This window comes from Polypterus senegalus, chromosome 9 (genome assembly GCF_016835505.1).
Source record: "Polypterus senegalus isolate Bchr_013 chromosome 9, ASM1683550v1, whole genome shotgun sequence".
In the NCBI taxonomy this organism is placed as follows: Eukaryota; Metazoa; Chordata; class Cladistia; order Polypteriformes; family Polypteridae; genus Polypterus; species Polypterus senegalus.
In genome coordinates, this window is record NC_053162.1 from 132727707 (window position 1) to 132746637 (window position 18931).

General features: G+C 38.2%; 1 protein-coding gene across 2 annotated transcripts in view; it reads right to left on the bottom strand.

Moving 5' to 3' along the window:
- Window positions 1-874: 874 nt before the first annotated feature.
- LOC120535813 overlaps window positions 875-18931 on the bottom strand; it is an 82568-nt gene continuing 64511 nt past the window's right edge. For both annotated transcript variants that reach the window (XM_039763906.1, XM_039763905.1), the window contains exon 4: window positions 875-3856. In XM_039763906.1, coding sequence (XP_039619840.1) covers window positions 2891-3856 — 966 coding nt within the window. In that variant the 3' untranslated portion in view covers window positions 875-2890. The remainder of the gene's footprint in view (window positions 3857-18931) is intronic.

Sequence of the window (18931 nt, forward strand, 5' to 3'; positions counted from 1 at the left end):
CTCAATACTCTGTGGGGCAGTATCCCTCCAGTGAAGGGACACCTAAAGGGCTGACTGAGAGCTGTAGTTCAGGAGAGCAGCACTGGGTGTCAGTAGAGGAGACGGCGGGTGGAGATGCTGCCTGACCTGGAAGTGTTTCCTGACTACAGCTCTGACATGCTAAAAGTACACCTTTAATAGAAGCTCTCCACCTTTACTGGAAGAATCAGAGTGTGGTTTGATGGAGAATGAAGAGTACCTGGGGAGAAGACAGTGGAGAAGAGAGAAAGAAAAGAAAGGAGCCACTGAATTGTTTACTAGTGCACTGTGAAGGAAAGCTGCTGAAATGCATTTTGAAGAATAAAAGTCTTCTTGGACCTTTAACTCGAGTTTGTGTGTAGCAGTTGTGCTTTATTATTGGAATATTATTATTCCCCTACAGGTCACGGTTTACAAACATAATTTATAAATACTTACTAGCAAATATTTATGATTGTGTGTGTGTACACACACACACACACACACACACATATATATATATATATTGCTTTTAGTTATGACACACAGTCTATGGACAAGAATTATATTGCAATACACTTTTCCAATGCAAGAACACAGGAGCCCACATTAACAAATATAGGGTCAATTTTGAGTAGCTAGCCCACTTACCCTATATGTGTTTGAGATGCAGGAAGAGAACCATAGTACCCAGTAGGAGGACAAAAAGAAAACAAAGCAAGAATGTTTATATTCCAGCACTCTGTTGATGTGAGGCAATGGTGCCAACCAAGTAGTCTTGTGGCTTTTTGCATTTCTATCAGCTCTGCAATTTTATTGTGATGAGGCATGTTACGAATGGGGTTGTATAAAATATTGATGACTTCAGGACAACAAATATGATGGTATGTTTTATTTACATTCATTTATCTAACAGACAGCAAAAATCAAATATGAACCAATACTGGTCTGAAACCCCATTCCTTTCACATTCTGGCAGGGTATCAAGCCTTTAAGTGTTCCTGGTAGTCATTATGATGCCTCCCACTTCCAAGTCACTCAACAGAGCATCTTGCTGTTGTATCTGCTCCAAAAGTGAAAGCAACAGATCAAAGTTATCAGACAATCAGAGGTACTGCAGCAAAGAAGAGCAGTGCTATGCCACTTTAGGTTTAATTTTTTTTGTTTGAAAATAGTCTGAAGTAGAACAGGACAGAGTTTATAGGGCTATGTTTTACCATCCTTTGATCATCAGTTGTAATGCCATATATACAGTGCATACATGTGTGTATAAATAATTTTTACCCAGCTGTCCAAAAAAGTGCTAACAAAATCTACTGTCACCTGTTCACTTCCCTTCTAAAAACAAGCAATTTCCAAACAAATTATGACATACTTTGCCAATCTTCTACTCTAGAGTTTAGGCTCTGATTAAAAGTAAAGCAAAGCAAAGGGGAATATAATGTGGGTCACAAATTTGTATTTCTCTTATTATGAATATCTCATCCTCCCATTACATATACATGTTATGATAACTCCCATCAACTTCTGAGCTTGCCTAATGCAATTCAGGGGGGTCCAACACCATTCAGTTCATCAGACTATCAATTACCTTAACCACACATTTTTTGGATGTGGGCAGAAAACCTAAAGAAAAATCCTCAGTGACACATGGAGAATATGCAGACATTGAACAGGTCAGGATCCCAACCCAGTCTTCTGAGATGAAACCCGCTTGTTATTCCTTTAGAAAAAGGGTTCCCAAGTTCAGTCCTGGCATGCCACTGTGGCTGCAGGCTTTCATTCCTACCCGCCTCACAAATCAGTAGGTCACTCTATCTTATCAATCTAATTATTCAGCTGAACTTTCTTATTCTCTTATTCCGTATTCAGAAAAGTACTCCACTATGATATTTGCATTTAGAAGAATTATAGTTTTAAACACTTAATCTTCTTATACCATTTTATGTTTTATTTCAATTTTCCTCATTTATGTGAAGTTTGCTCCTTTAATTATATTTAGATATTGGTGATTTGTGATGAGTGGTGGAGAAAAAGGTGCAAATCACACTGAATGTTAAAGTTGAGACTCTATGTCAATGTTACATTAATTTATACGCTAATTAGTAATAAAAGTTTAGCTAAGTGGTTCTCAAGTTCAGTCCTACAGACCAGATTAACTAAAGGTGTTCATCCCACCCTCCTCCTGCTTTTTACTGGACTCCTGCCTTTATTAAACAACTTGTTATTTCCCAGTTTCTCACTTTTTTGTGTAAATCCAGAAATTACAAAATGGGTTTGCTAATGTAGGAAGCATCAGTATGTGTGACATTATTCATTGTTTTTCTTTGCTTTTTAGGATGTTTTTCCTTTTTTATGTTCTGGTCATTTAAGTTTTTTCCTATTAATTAGCACACGAGTGAATTTTATACTGAAGTAGCTGCTTCTCTTAGTATTTTGCTCCATTTGCACCTGTGCCTGTGCTGCTCATCACTATTTGTCAGTATTCAGATAAAATTAAGGAATTAAACTTCACAGGAAAGGGTGAATTAAAAAGAACATGGTAAAAAAAGAAATTCAACATTTAAAGATGGCAAAACTACTATATTTGCTTTTTTATATATAAATATGACACTACATATTTCTGATTGCAAAAATAAGAAAAGACCTAATAAACAATAAGATGACTTAGAAATAAGACTGAACCATTTACTTGTGAAACTGGTTGGAATGAAAACCCACAGCCACAGTGGTACTTCAGGACTGAACTTGGAAACGCCTGCTTTAGAATTTATGGCCTCTGTCTTCCCTTTCTTTCAATAGCCTTTTGACACAAGTTTAATTTGTAAAAATAGTGCAATGATGATGGCCCATCCACGGACATCAAACTTAACCACCTGATTGAAAGTGGTCATTACACAAGAGTTCCCGTATTTGGATTTGACTTTATGGTTCTTGTGGATGGTACAGGCCTGCTGCCAGTCACTGCATGTTTGGGTGACATGTTTTCATCATAAGTCCACCTTTCTGCTCTGCTATGGGTTCTACTGGCCACTGGTCTGTGCTCTGTAGAAGGAAACCTCATGTCTGCTCTTATATTTAGCTCATCATTAGCTGGCATGGGTTGTACAGATGTTATCCTTGATTCATCTTGTCTTTGTGATCTGTTGCAATTTAGTTTATGTCCAGTAGGCGGCATCAACGCTTCCATTCTTCTTTGTATCTTGTGGCTAGGTATCTGCTCTTCTAATGTGTTTCCTCTTCTCTGAGACTTGTCATTAATGGTCTCAGTATGTGTACTGGTCATGACCCTATCAGCTCTTCTCTGTTGCTTGTTATTTGTTAACATGGGTGCTACAGGTGGCATCAAGGTCTCTAATTTTCTGTGGGACCTGTCATTAGTGGGCTTAGGCTCTGTGGGAAGCATTAGTATGTCACCTCTTCTTTGTGGTCTATAACTAGGTGGCCTAGGATCTGTAGGAGGTGTCGCTCTCTCTCCACTTCTTTGTGGCTTATCATTAGCTGTAGGCATGCATACGGGTGGCCCCATTGGGCCTTCCCTTCTAGGTGACTTTTTGCTAGTATGTCTGGGTTGTACAGGGGGCTTTGCAGCATCTTCTTGCTTAGAATGGTTATCCAGAGCTTGTCTGCCTCCTAGCTGAGGTGGGTCTGCTGATGGGATACGGAGAACTGCATATTCAGTAGCATTGTCCTTTTGCCAATCTTTAACTCTCTTGGTGCTGTGACTGCGTCTCTTCAGCACATGAACCTCAGAGTAATGGACATCAGCATCTGAGGTTGAGGTATGCTTCTTCTTCTTTGTCTTGTCTACCTCAGCATAAATGGGAATTTCAGGCACACTGTCGTAAGTATGAATAGCCTAAAGTAAGAACAAAAAGAAAACATGAACACATTTCTTGCAAAGTTCTCATGGAAATTCTACACATTTAGAATTAAAAAGTAAAGAATTTGAGAATTCCCTATGGGACTGAGGAGTTAGCAGAGGAGGTAAGCAGACTTGAACCTGTTAAGGACACAAAAGTTAGACCATACTACGCCTTTACATTGTGAAGACACACTATAAGTCTGAAAGGAGAACAGATTAATACCTCATGACTATATGTGGTCAAAGCATCCTGGAAGATGCTACTTGTTAGGAGACTGGGGCACTCTGAGTGCCAAGGAACGTATATTAAATTCCAAATAATATGAAAAACATCCAAGTGATAGTCATCACCATACTAAAGTATCTGTAAACTACTGTATTCTGAATATCTGTATACTGATGGTTCAAAATATTTAATGTTCGTAATGTGGACCCTAGCACTGTTGCCCCATTAAACCCACCAGACAGACATCCAGGACACACATGTAAAAGCACCAAGAAGAATTCTTTAATAATTTCTTTAAATACAGTGCACCAAGTACAGCACACTCCACAATTCACAATTCACAATTCAATAATCAATAATACAATAAACAATCCTCCACTCCCAGCAGCTTAGTCACCCAACCTCCCAATTCTGGCTCTCCCTGCTGGGTCTTGACCAGTCCTTTAAATAGTCCATGACCCGGAAGTACTCCATCTCTTTTTCCGGGTCAATGACACGTCATCCTTTCTTATGTATCATCCATTCTTATGTACTGTGGGCTTCCGTTCTCGTGACTCCAAAGATTCTTTGTGAGCTCCCCCTGGCGGCACCCGCAGCACCCAACGGGGCTGAGGAAACGGACTCCACGTCCCAGGATGCTTTGAGGGAATCCGGGGAACCATTGCCATCCAGGGGGGCTGCCACCTAGCGTCCCGGGAAATGCAGTGGCCTGAAAAGCCTGCTCTTCCTCCTTCTATCTGTTCCGAGACGTCCCGGCCAGACTGCAGACTGGCCGTCCATCACAGTAACCAAATGTGTAAATCTTACGCCATGGCTGTCCCAGTCACCAGATTTCATGTTTACAAATGATACTGGAGATTAAATCAAAATAGTTAATGAAGGAATTTCTCATTTAGGAATAGTGTTGCATCCTTTCTGTGTTTCTGGGCACTTATGGAATCTGTAATAAAAACAATGAAGCTGCTCTGAAAATTCCTTTTAGGTAGATAAATGTAGTGAAGGTGTTTCCTTTAATCTATCAGTTACCTGAAGGCTGTATTCTTCTTTTTGACAGATTGTTGCCATTGTACACAAATAAAGTAAGATAGTGTCAGAGATGGCTGGGGTGGCGACCCGGCTGGGACACTCAGGAGGACCGGAGGAGGGTTTGTGCCTTCCCCAGACCATGTAGGGGTGACCACCCTGGTACATTTTGGGTTCACAGGTACAGAGCTTTGAAGCTCCACACTGTAGGGGCCCGTGGTCACCGCCAGGGGGCGCCCAAATGCCTTGGAGACCCTGGACCTCAGCACTTCCACCACACCCGGAAGTGCTGGGGGGAAGAAGAGCAGGGACACCCGGAGTGCTTCCAGGGATGCAGCTTGAACTTCCGCCACACTGGGGCGTGTTGGTGGGAGGTTGCCGGATCACACCTGGAGCACATCTGGGGGCTTATAAAAGGGGCCGCCTCCCTTCAGACAATGGCTAGAGTTGGGTGGAAGAGGACGAGGTCTCTAGAGGAGGCAAGGAGGCGGCCTGAAGAGAAAGTGAGGCATTTTGTGTTGGCCAGGACTTTGGGGAGTTTTGTGTTGTGTGGCACTGTAAATAATGTACAATAAACATGTGTTGGGTGACATGAACATGTCCGCCTGTCTGTGTCCATGCCAGTCTCCACAATAGGTAATAGTAAATACTAGCCAACGCCGCATAATTATTCATTGATGTGTGAACACCTCCTGAAAGACACAGTTGTCCAAATGGGGAGGGTTTGAGGATACAACTATCAGTGAATGAAAAGATGGAACTCTGGAGAGAGCAACATACAATTGTCTGTGACTGAAAACAGGTTTTGGCAGATACAGGCATATCTTTTTGAAAGTTTGGCCCTGTGCCTTATTAATTGTCATTGTAAATGCCAATCTTAACAGGAAATTGTCTGCGTGTAAAAGTAAAAGGCAAATTTGAATCTAATGGGGTCAGTGAAATCCGGGGAATAAGGACAGGTTGTGATGTAGCAGATGTGATAGTCTTACACTTCAGTACATTGCGGTGAATGCTGGTAACAGAAAGTCTAGTGCAATTACAGAGACGGATCTCCTCAACCATGTGCAAATCCATTCAACACAAACATATGTCTGCAACCACGCTGATGTGACGTCACCTTCCCACTATCCTCTTACTGAAAAACATTTACAAATGCATTTCACACTGGAATTTCAATGCAACATTTGCTCAAAAACTTTCACGCTCCAGAAATATCTCAAAGCACATTTAAACAAACACTCCACTGAACAAACGCATTCCACACAGGTCTTTCAATGCACTATTTGTTCGAAAACATTCCAACTGCAGAGGTATCTCAAAAGCACATTTAAAATCACACTCCACTGAACGAATTATGCAACGTGAACATTGCCAGCAATGCTTCAAAATAACTCATTCTCTCAAGAAGCACTTACAAATTCATTCCAATTCCTTTCAGTGTCAACTCGCAAACCCCATGCACAGTCATCGCATTCAGTTTTACGCTGCTTTTCAAGAAGATACCACCATTCCCGTCCAAGAACATAACATTGGCCTACCTACTGTAGTATGTACTTCTTGTAATGCTCTTCATTGGCCATCAGAGGAGTTGATACGGCCTGGCCCTGTCGTGTGTATCCCATGGTCTTACAGTTGGTGGGCGTGGCTCTCTGTCTTGCATGTATCTTGTGTGCCCTTAGTGAATGGTGGGCGAGGCATTGTCGTGCGTACCCCATGGTCGGGCAACTTGGTCGATTATATATATAGAAAAGCAGCCGGAACCGAAAAGAACAATGAAAAGTCAACATGGCTCAGAGGTGCATGTGGACTATAGCACAGATGAAAGCGACTGAGGCTGTGTTTGGTGAGTTGCTGCGTGAGGGTACATGAGCAGGCAGTGCATATGTCTCGAGAGCAACAGTGGACGCGGGAGGAGGGCTAAAGTTGGTGGGCGGGGCTCTGTCATGCGTATCCCATGACGCGGGAGGAGGGTTAGAGTTGGTGGGCGGGTCTCTGTCGAGCGTATCCCATGGTGTTAGAGTTGGTGGGCGGGGCTCTATGAGTTGGTGGGCCTGGCCCTGTTGTGCGTATCCCATGGTCTTACAGTTGGCGGGCGGGGCGCTGTTAGTGTTTGCGGGCGGGGCTCTGTGAGTTGGCGGGTGTGGCTCTCTGTCTTGCGTGCTTCATGCTTGCCCTTAGTGAATTATATATATAGATGTCTTTTTTACATGTGCAGTTTAGTCACTAGTTAATACAGTCTGTAGACTTGGTGATTTCCTTTGCATTCCGGACATTCTTTGCTTTGTGTGTTTAAACAACCTCTCCTTTTTAAAAGCTAAAGCTCAAAAATACATTTTATCTCTGTAACAGGTATGTTTACTGTTGGAATTGACTGCCAACTCTGCAAACACCTAGAATTGAGTTAATTAATTATGAACAGTGGGTATCTGCAAAACCTTACTGTTATCGCATAGCTTTGGCTGGTCTATCAGCTTCAAGCCAATAAAGAAATTTTCTTTTCTCATGTTACTAGTGGCAATACCTTCTGACAATGACATTTCTGCCTTAAACCAGCTACTATACTTATACAAGGTAACACTGTTTAATAAGGAACAATTTAGAAAGTGAGTTCCAGTAGAACATTTCTTCTCCAGGTCAGAGAAAAATAAATGATATCCCATAAGGTGCTTAAAAACTGCCTTTTAACATGCTAATTGTACCTCTGCATTGGTGTGTGCCACTCTGACCATTGTCAAGGGTTTTCTGACATAGTGAATGTCCAAGCTATAATTAATTTTACCCAATTGGTGGGCAGTATATATGGCTGAATCTGTTACATGGAAGATTCACGGGGAAAGGCAACTCTGAATCATTGAACTAAACCCAAATTATTGAAAACTTCTCTCCACATCAGTTTGCATTCCCCATAGTACATCTTCCAGCTTCTTCACTTAATTTGTACCTGCACTGGGCACACAAAACGATATTGAAAGTCACTGCTTTTCAAACTGGGATCTCCACAGTACACATGAGGGACAGTGGCTCTTACAAGACTGGTATTCATAAAAAAATGAATTATTCAAATGTTTAAGATGTCTTTAAAATTGTTTTACATAAATTTTAAATAAACATAACTCAAAATGTGCATTTGTTTCATGAAAGAAGTCCTATCTTAATGTAGTTATAGCATAGGGATACCATATGAACTTTGATCACATATGCATCAGTAGTCTGCTATTCCTGAGCATGTGCTTTATTTAACATAACCTATTAGTCCAATAAGCAAGCTAAAATAACCCACAGTTTATATTACTTCTGGGGAAGTATCGGATACATTTTGAAAAGGCTGCTGGGAAAAGGACAGCTCATTTGCTAAAGGGATTAGTGAGAAAATCTGTACTACATTTGAAAATACAGTAGATAGATAGATACTTTATTAATCCCAAGGGGAAATTCACTGAACTTACATAAATTAAGTACAGCTTCAATACATGGTGAGAGGAAGGGCAGACATGATGTTCCAAAATTCATTTTCTTTCTCCTTGAATCACTCTCAAATTAGTGTTTGAGTCATCTAAACTATTCAGATACTTGTACAAAAAACACCCTGGTAAAACATTCATATCAATGGAATTTTTCCAATGAAAAGACAAGCAGCTCAACAGGTAGTCAATAACTTTTAAGCCGTAGACGACCATTCCTAGGTGGCATGAAAGTTTAGTTTCCAGTCTTGTACTTTCTAGTGATAAGGCAGCTCAAGAAAAAAAATGATGCAATATCACTCTGACCCAGCATACTAGTGACACAGTCAATGATGTGTCAAGTAAAATTCATGAAAGTTAAGAGACAGTCTGTATTTTAGTTTACAGCTGGCTAAAAGATCCCATGTAGCTAACAAAGCATGGTTGTTCACATACACCCATTTCATCAGTTGTGGAGGATTTTATGAGGGAATACTGCTTTATAAAGCAATTAGCACAAGGCAACAAGAAAATACATTCTCTGAATATTTGATCAGTACACTGAATCAAAGGGCATTGAGTGGTTTAGTGCATGGCTGTATTAACTGCTTTGACTGGGAGACAAGTCACAGCTGTTATTATGGGAAAAGCTCCAAATGCCATTCCCAATCATTGTATGGTAAATTGCAAGGCACTTGTGTTAAAATTGATTGAGGAACCTCTTCATGTCTTGCAGGATGTTGTTCACACAGTAAAGTTTAACCAAAACTCATCCAAATAATATTGTCATTTATGGAAGAGATAGGACTGTTTTCTAGAACTTGCTCCTCCACACTAAATGAGCACTGGCTATTAAGAGGGGCCTCTGACAGCCAAGACAATGACCTGAGAGGAGACTGATGCAGTCCTCCTTTGTGAAAATCACCAACATGAAGAATACTTTCCTGATGCGGCTTGGAAACATTAACTTGCATATTAATCTGATATTTTTCAACAACTAAATGTACTGAATCAGAGTGTGCAAGGCCATTACACATACATATTAAATGTTCATGACAATGTATTTGACTTCACACAGAAAAATAGCCTTTGAACAAGCAAAATGTGTCGTTATCACACTTTCATCAAGAGATGCTAGCTAGTGATAAAGGGTTAGAAAGCATTTCATTACTTGTGCTCTCTCTCCTTCATCACTTACAGTAATATTTCCAAGAACATTTTCCTTACTTGGATAATGTACTTTACCGATGTATCCAGGAACCCTTTTCTCTCAGCGGAAAATTTAGGTAATAAATATCAAGAGGAGCTCATTGGTAAATCAGAGTTGAAAGTCAAACTCAGCTCTGTCCTGCTCCTTGAGGCAATAAACATAATGTAATCTTATATTAACAAATCCAAAGACAAAATTTGACAAGCTGCATTACCAGGCCCACTATTCCCACTATAGAGGATACATACAACTTCTCATAAACATATTAATAGAAGGTCATGTAGGGCAATATTTTGCTACACATGTAGACTGAAACTTACAAACATCACATAAATTAAATTCTTTGTAGTTTTACTACAATTTAAAAATTTAACAAGAGTTCCATGTGAATACTGTATAGATAAGATTTTGAAGAATATTTATTTAGTAGCGATTCACTAATGGAGTTCAGTTAATTTTCACTCCAAACAACTCAATCCATGATCAGTAAATTAGCCAATCTCAAAAAGCGATCTCAAAAGCTGCTTTCCTAAGCTTTATGGTAATATAGTTGCTGTGCTCCTTCACAACAAGGTATTATGGTACTTGAGGAAACCCAGGTGTCATTTTGCTCCCAAACTTGCTACAAAAAAAGAACTGACAGTCAAGGTTTATGAGAGGGTGAAGGCAGAAATATTTACTTTAAAAACCATTATTATTAGTATTGCAATTCACATTTTTATAAGAAAAAGAGCAGATAAAAAGGAATTTGCATGTACTGCTTAGAAAACAATAGGTTTGTTAGCTTAAGAGCCAAATGTGTCAGCATGTTAACCATGTATCTCCTTGAGAATCATGAACACTTTATTAGAATTGTGGCTTGTACAATAACTATGAAGAACTTTTCTTTTATGGCATATTTATTATGGGTAAATATTTTTGCACATTGTTTTTTGCATTTTTTATTCTCATTGAAGAATATGCCTACAGATATTCCTTCAGTTAATAAAAATGAACAAGTACCACCTGTGGCCTAGAGTTTAATTATAAAAATACCATCTTCTTATAGAACATAAGACTTCTACATGGCTGGTTATGAAGGAGTGTTGAAAAAAGGATAAAGAAAACAAGAATCAACCAGTTCTAGTAACATTAAATTGATGAACATTATCAACCCTAAAAATAACCTAATAGGAGCATCCCTAATTGATTGTCCAGGTGTTGCTTCTTTAATTTGCTTGATGATTGCTGGAATAGGCTCCAGTTTCCCCCAAAAACCCGGTCCTTGAAAATCATTAAGGGAATTAGTAAAGTGGCCCCCTGATGTTACTTTGTGTTAATCATTCAACAAGAACAAGAGAACACAATTAGAAACTTGTCAAGGACAAATGCATAAATATTAAAAAGTTTTCCTTCACATAAAGGACGACAGATGCATGGAATAAATTACAAAGTAGTTTGCTAAGCTAGCAAAGCTATGCATTTATGTGCTCAAGTGAGCCTCCAAATAAAGTTTTGGCTAAAGGTATTTAGTCACTAACTATGTAGATTGTTGTTAGCTGTTAACATTTCTCAAACTTTGAAGGTTTCCCAAAGAAATCCACCTCAGGAAGCAGTGAGAGGAAGCCCTTATACGGGATTTTGAGAAAGTTGTCCTGTGATGTGTGCCGTGCTAGTTTGGTAATAGATGCTGTACCGGCATCATATGATCAAAGCTACCACTTGCTTACAGTAAAAAACAAAGGAGGTTTGATGATTCTTTCTGAGGGAACAGTCAAGGTGGTCAAAGTAGCTGAGCTTATTATCCGACAGTCAATCAATTTGTTCAGACGGAGATTGGTTCAGATGTGTTTTTTCTCAAGAAGCACATTGAGGAAACACAGTTTGAAATTGACAACCATCATTTTATGCTCATGTCTTTAGTTGTGTCTGTCTTCCGCAAACTAAGGCTGCACCATATTGCCAGACTGAATACTCTTAAATTACAGAGTGGCAACATACGGAAAAAGTTATGTAAGACAGTTCTGTTTCAAGGACTTTAGATCATATCCTGTATATATTTAAGTAACCACATTGTGTGTGTGTGTGTGAGAGAGACAGAGAAAGAGGTTGAGAGAGGAATGAGTGAAATGTTTTCAGAAATTAAGCCAATTTGTATACAATAAAATTGTTTATTTTTGTCATTGAGTGTATCATTTCACTGTTAAAAGAAAGAACAGACTACCAGTTGCAATCTTACTATTTTGACTTTCAGACATTGGTCAAGTTTTCATCTCAATAATTAATAATAATAATAATAATAAATGTAAGAGTCAATCTTAGAAAGTTAAAATTTGAGTTAAACTTATATTAATGTTTGCTTAATTTAAATAGAATATACATTTCTTTCATAGTCATAACTTATGGTATAGTCTTTTCCCCCTATAAGTTAGTAAGAGATAGAACCTTCTTACTATAACTGAGTAACAATGGGATAATAAGCTTAGTTGTGGAAATAACAGGTCCCAGTAAAGAGGGTCTTGAAAGAACCATTTTCTACTCAGAAATGGGATAAGCATACAGTTTTCTGACCGTTTTGAAATGGTACAGAAATGGTAAGTAAATAGTAACGATTTGAGATGAAACAAGAGTTTAGCTTTGAACTGAACTTTTCTTAACATTAATTTTTTCTTTCTTTTGCTATTTTAATTTTCTTTTTTGTGTAAACTGCTTTACTTTGAAACTTAACTAAACTTTTAAAAACTGATATTTTGTCTGTGGAATCATTTCTGAACGTCAGGCTTTTGTTGAATCCCATTTTTTGAGTTGAAGCTGCTGAACTTTGGTAATTTTGGGAAAACGCAGCTACAATAATAATAATAATAATACATTTTATTTAATAGGTGCCTTTCTTAGCACTCAATGTCACCTTACAATAAAATTAACAACATTAGTAAAATTAAAACAAGAGAATTATAAATCAAAAAGCAATAATTACCAGACAAACAAAGAAAGATAACTGGTAGTAACAGTGCAAAATTCACAATTGGTATGCCAGTTTCAAAAGATAAGTTTTGAGGGCAGTTCTAAAATTTGTTATTGAATCAAGCTGACGAATATGAGAGTAAAGAGAATTCCAGAGTTGAGGAGCACTATGAGAGACGCTTGAGCTCCCAGTGCACTGAGTCTGATGTGTGGTACAGAAAGTAGAGCTGCAGATGAGGATCTGAGTGAGTGAGAGGGAGTGTAAGTCTGGAGGAGATCAGTGAGGTTGTGGAGAGCTTTAAATGTTAAGAGATGTATTTTGCATTGTATTCAGTAGTGAACAGGGAGCCAGTGAAATTGATAGAGAATAGGTGTAATGTGTTCAGTGGATTTAGAACAGGTTATTATCCTGGCAGCAGAGTTTTGAATAAGTTGTAAGCGATGGATAAGTTTTTTTGGGATGCCAGATAGAATACCATTATAGTAATCTATACGTGAGGTGACTAGGGAATTAACCAATACTTCAGTACTGTGTTGTTTAAGAAGAGGACGAAGTCTAGAAATGTTTTGGAGATGGAAGATGGCAGTCCAAGAAATGTTACTTATATGGGAGGAATTATTTAATAATAATAATAATAATTATTATTATTATTCAATAATTGTCATTATTGTATAAATGGATATAAATAATTGCATTTAAACGATTCGCCAAAATCTGTTCTGTGTAAACGATACTGTTTTAAATGTTATTGTTTTTTCATCAGAAAACCCAGTTTCCACGTCTACCTGTATTAGTTTAAATGGCACTTTTGCCATTCGCAATAGGGCGGGCGCCCTGACATATCATGTCGACTGGGCAACACAGTGAATACGGCATGTACCTATATATGTATGTCTATGCGAATGGCAGCTTCCACGTTCTTCCGCTACATAAATCCTGGTCAGCGTGAAAATTAACGCATGTGCACTTGCCTGCCGCCCCACCCCAACTCCTCCCAGAATTATGCCTCTTTGAATATGCAAATCAATATAAATAGCCCTTAAGCTCAGCGTTCTGTGAAAAGGCAATGGCAAAAGCATGAGGGAAAATAGAATTTCAGCGAATACCAAGTGGAGGCAAGGAAAAATGTACTATTTGTTGGTTTAAACAGTGGTATAAACAACAAAAGGAAATTGATCGAGTGACAGCGTGTCAGAGAAACTCGAAAGCTCAAGTTTACAAAGTCACACAGTGCCCGAAATAAAAAAGAAGTTGTCAGATATCAAAGTCGCCGTGAAAAGGCGAGTCATAGCCCACCATCTGAGTGTCATATGAAAGCTTATTAGGGTACAGAGAAAAAAAAAAGGTACACAGTGGGGAAAAAAGCATGAAATGTCAACTTTAATCTCGAAATTTCCACTTAAATCACATAGTTTATTGTGTCATTAAAGTAGAACATCATAAACTTCATCTTAAAATTGTTTAATTTACTAGTTTCTCAAATCCCATCGTAACTAAAGTAGCACATTAAATGTTTTGTTTTGTATTTGATCTTCTATGTGCTCTATGTGTGTGAATGACTACGTGCTTCCAGGCTTTCTCTTCCTCCGACACGACACAGAATCCATTACATTACAGCTCTCTAAATAATTAAAATACTGAGATGTATACGTGATATCATTTTCATGATGATAGGAGTTAAAGCGTGTTATTAAAAATGGGAACAGGGTTGCGCAGTGACTGTTCATGTCTCACAAAAGATGCCTGCTGCGCCATGCGTGACCTTCGATGAAATACTTTATTGTAGCAGTACTGTCTCTTTCAAACGTACTAAACTCCATTTCCTGTCCTTACTTTTCTTTCTTCAAATACCCAATCACCATACAATCAGCTTTGTAATAGACGTTAAGCCATCTGCAAGCTTAGAACAGCGATTCTTCTAAGGATCATTGAAATATCTTCGTAGTATGGGTTTAATTATTCTATCCCTCTATCCTTCCAGTGTTGCGTCAGCACCTGCAAGAATACAGCGCGAGGCAGGAACAATCCCTGAACAGAGTGCCAGCGGCTCACTAGCGCTGCGGCACCGTGTCCTCACATGCTTAATTATTAACAATATAGATTATTTAAATCAAATTAAAGTTTTATCTGTATAATATCATAAGCATAATTTGCTGCATTTCATCTTAAAAATTAAATCGTCATCATATGTAAATACGTGCTTTATAAAGTGGCTCAGGTTGTGCAATATTATAACTGTATAGCAAGTTTACAGTGAGGTAATTGTACATATAAGTTAAAACAGTTCTACAAGGAACACTTGATGGACTGACTGAGTGTGTTGAGTTCTTGGGATTAAACTATTTCTGAACTGTGAGGTCAGTACAGGAAATGCTCTGAAGCGTTTGCCTTATATGAGAGCAGTTCAATAGACAGCATGGCTGAGGCAGCGTGTGCTTGATGTTGTATACCGATAATTCTCTTTCCAATCAGCTGCTGTACAGCTGTGATTTACACTCAGATAAAGTGATATAAATACTCCGAGTGGTGCAGTGAGAGTATTATGGAAAAAGATGATCCGATGTGGCAACCCCTAACGGGAGCAGCTGAAAGAAGAAGAAGAAGGTGAAGTGAGAGTAACAACGGTAAAGCAGTTATGGTATCTGGAATAGTTTGACCACTCTGTGGACCATTATATCTTTACAGGTTAATTACAATCAGATGCATTAAACTAATAAACAATATGCAATTAATTTCAGTGTATTTATAAAGCCGCGTCAGGGTTGTGGATCTAAAAAAGAAAGGGTAACCACACTGGAACAGTAGTACTGCTTTGAAGCTGGATGACGGCAATCTGCAAAACTGAGCGCAGAACTTGCGTACGCCAGAGTATGAGCTACTGTGGAAATGTGCGTGGCTTTACAAGTTTAGGTTTTATACATCGCGATTTGAACGTGGAAACATTCTTACACAACATTTTTGTGTGTACACACCGTTTATATAGGGTGGTCCAGATTTAATTATGCAATTTTCATTACGTTATAACTTATTAAGTTTATTACATAGAAAATCACCCGAAAAATCCTGGACCTTTGAGAAGTGTGCGAACTGACAGCATGAAGAATCGTCTTCGCGCTGAACTGGAATCATTCCCGCATAAATCAAAGTCATCCAGACGATCTGGATCTGCAAAATTAGATCTGGACCACCGTGTACATGAGGCACCAGGTGACCGGCATCTACCAAAATAACCTGTAAGGATTAAAACCCAGAAAGATGAACAATCATTACCAAAGCCAAAATTCAAATAAAAAATCAGAGCTGAAATAACCTAGCCAGAAATCAATAGCCAGAGAATCTAAGAAGAATTGCACACTAAATGTTTTAGAATTCATCAACAGTCTTGGACGATGCATAAACACTGTCAATGACATCATACGATGTAGCCTCCGGGACACATCCCTAACAACCAGCCATTGTGTCATGGCAAAGGAACAAAATGGCATTGTGGTAATTCCTAAACATTATTAAAATAAAACAAATAGTCAAAACTTGAAATGTACATGGGATAAGAGATTAAAAACAAATTCTCCATATTTCAAAATTGAAATAAAAAATTAACACATGCTAAAAAACAATAATTGTTGCTGTTCAAATAATCTGAACATTTTACTGATACATTAACATAAAATCTTGTACAGATTGCTCAAGATGCTGTTAGTGAAGCATATTTCATTTGGAAAAAAGTATTACAGTACACCCATATTTTCCAAGTAAAATTTGGACAGCACATCTTTCACTTATCATGGTAAATATTACTTATTGATAGAATAAATTGCTTTTGGCTACATTCAGCAGCTATTGTAGATATTAGCAGCTATGAAAATATTTACATAACATTACTATGGTAGCACTGTCACACAGTGCTTAGTGCTACTTCATCACATTTCCAAAGCTTTGGGTTTAATTACTGCTTTCTCATTCACTATCTGTGAGGCGTTTGTACCAGTGTCCATAAAATATCCAGCTGGGTAAAATTGAAAAAATGTGTACTATCTATTTTGATTTGAACAGGATTATGACACCCATTTGTGCTCCAAATACAGAATGATAGAATGAACCACAGAAGCCAGCCCCAGCTATTAGACACAGATGTCGTAAGAAGTAAAAGACAAGCATACTAGTCACTTCTTTGACAGAATATATTAGTGTTCAGGGGCAGTAAATGTCGTCCTTATGCCAGTTCTGAAGTTAAAGATACTGTATTTAATGAGGGTTTATGTGAGCATCTAATTACTATTATAGGTTTTAATATAGAGTGTGGCATTTTCATTGGAATGGAGAATGATATGCACTTGATATCAAAAATCAAAAGTGGTCCATTAATGAAACTGAAGTTAAAAATCAGTCAACCACTAAACTAAAGAACTAATGCACCGTCACTACTACGACAAAAATACCAGAGACTGAGAGATAGACTGATCCATAAGTGGCAGCTTAAAGGTAAATGTAAAAAGATTTAAAAAACAGACATCCATCCATCCTACATTTAACTTTTATGGGGATCTGAAACTTTGACAGCATACACACAATGCGAAAACCAGGTCACCAGTCACTTGCGTAGTAAAAAGAAACAGTAATATTGTGTTGACAATAATATTGTTCAGCCTGACAGAAAGAAGTTTCCACAGTTGTGTGAGATTAGTTGGTGTTTACATTAAAGACACAGAAGATTTTAAATGTGAGTTAAACAAGATATCTGTAGTCTTCCTCTTTAACACTCATTTAGGACATTCTATCAACAGTTTCCAAGCTGCTGCACATGTGAAGGCATGTAGGACCTAAGCATTCTACCCATATCTGCCTCATTCTGTCTTATTCTGTATATTCCTCCTATTTTGTACACTACAATACTGGCAGCACAAAGAGAGGGCAAAGTACAGGGTGAGATAGTAAGTGAGACAAGAGGTGATGGGACTGCTGATATTATTAGAGTGGTGGGAAGTGGACAAGCCACTTAGCTACATGTTTAATTATTTAACTTCATCTTGTAGTGTGTATTAACTAAAATGTTATCTATTTTTGGTCTAAAAAGTTACCGATTGATTGATAAATCATTTCACATTACTGTTAAGCAGAAAATGCTACAAAAGGTAACATCCATTACTATATCACTACCATATTATAAAGCTTTCTGAAAAAAAGAAACAACCAATGAAATAAAATACTGAATTTAAAACTGAAAATCTACTTAACACCTACTGATTGCATCTAATGCAGAGGAGGTTACCAGAAATTAAAAAATGAACACCAACTGGCTAAGTGATGAAGATCACATCCATTCTGACATTGGACTACTGCCTTTAGACATGGAATATCTGTTGCTAATTCTTTAATTTCCTTCAGTCATACTTGGGAATGACATTTTACAGTAGATGGGAAAAGTGGAAGCAAAATTAAAGAGTGCGGACCTCAACATTATGACACAAGGCTTACCATCAATCCAGACCAATCAATGATAAAAGACTAAATCATAATGCATTGCAGATTCCACAGAGAGTGTCTGGATTGCCAGTTGTCCTAGCCTTTTTAAGAACTATGGACATACAGATCCACTTCATTTCACCTCTCTTTCATTATCAACTGGCTAAACAAGCTTTCATGACTTTAAATTTTATGAGTACAACATGCATAAACGTATACTATGATGGAGTGCCAAGATGGCAGAAGGTGACATGGGTATGTGGCATATCCAGATGCCACAGATCAGTAAAAAGTGGCAAAAGAATGCTTAAAATAAGAGAGAAAAGAAAAAAAAGAGTGAGTAAATCTGGCATAGGCACAGGTAGATAGAGGTTTATATACCTGCATGCGGGAAGGGAGCAGGGCAAAGCACCAGCTCAACTTTGTGAGAGACATGAATTCATGAGAAGCAGGGAGAAAATGATAATAATTACAGTATGTCCTGGTTTCTAGAGGTCTATTTTACTAAGTATGATTATATGGGGCCATGTTGTGTCTCTTTAGTAAACCAGGCAGCATGTGTATATGCCAATGTCAGCACAGATGTAATTTTTAGTAACTCATTGACATCATTTTTGAAACTGATTTTTAAGACACATCATCTTATTTCATTCATCTAAGGCAATGGCTACAAGTTACACTTAAAAAATTTTAAACAAGGAAGGTTTGATCAAACTGTCTAGCAGGCACATGATAACATGTAAGTGCAGATAAGAGAGAGATG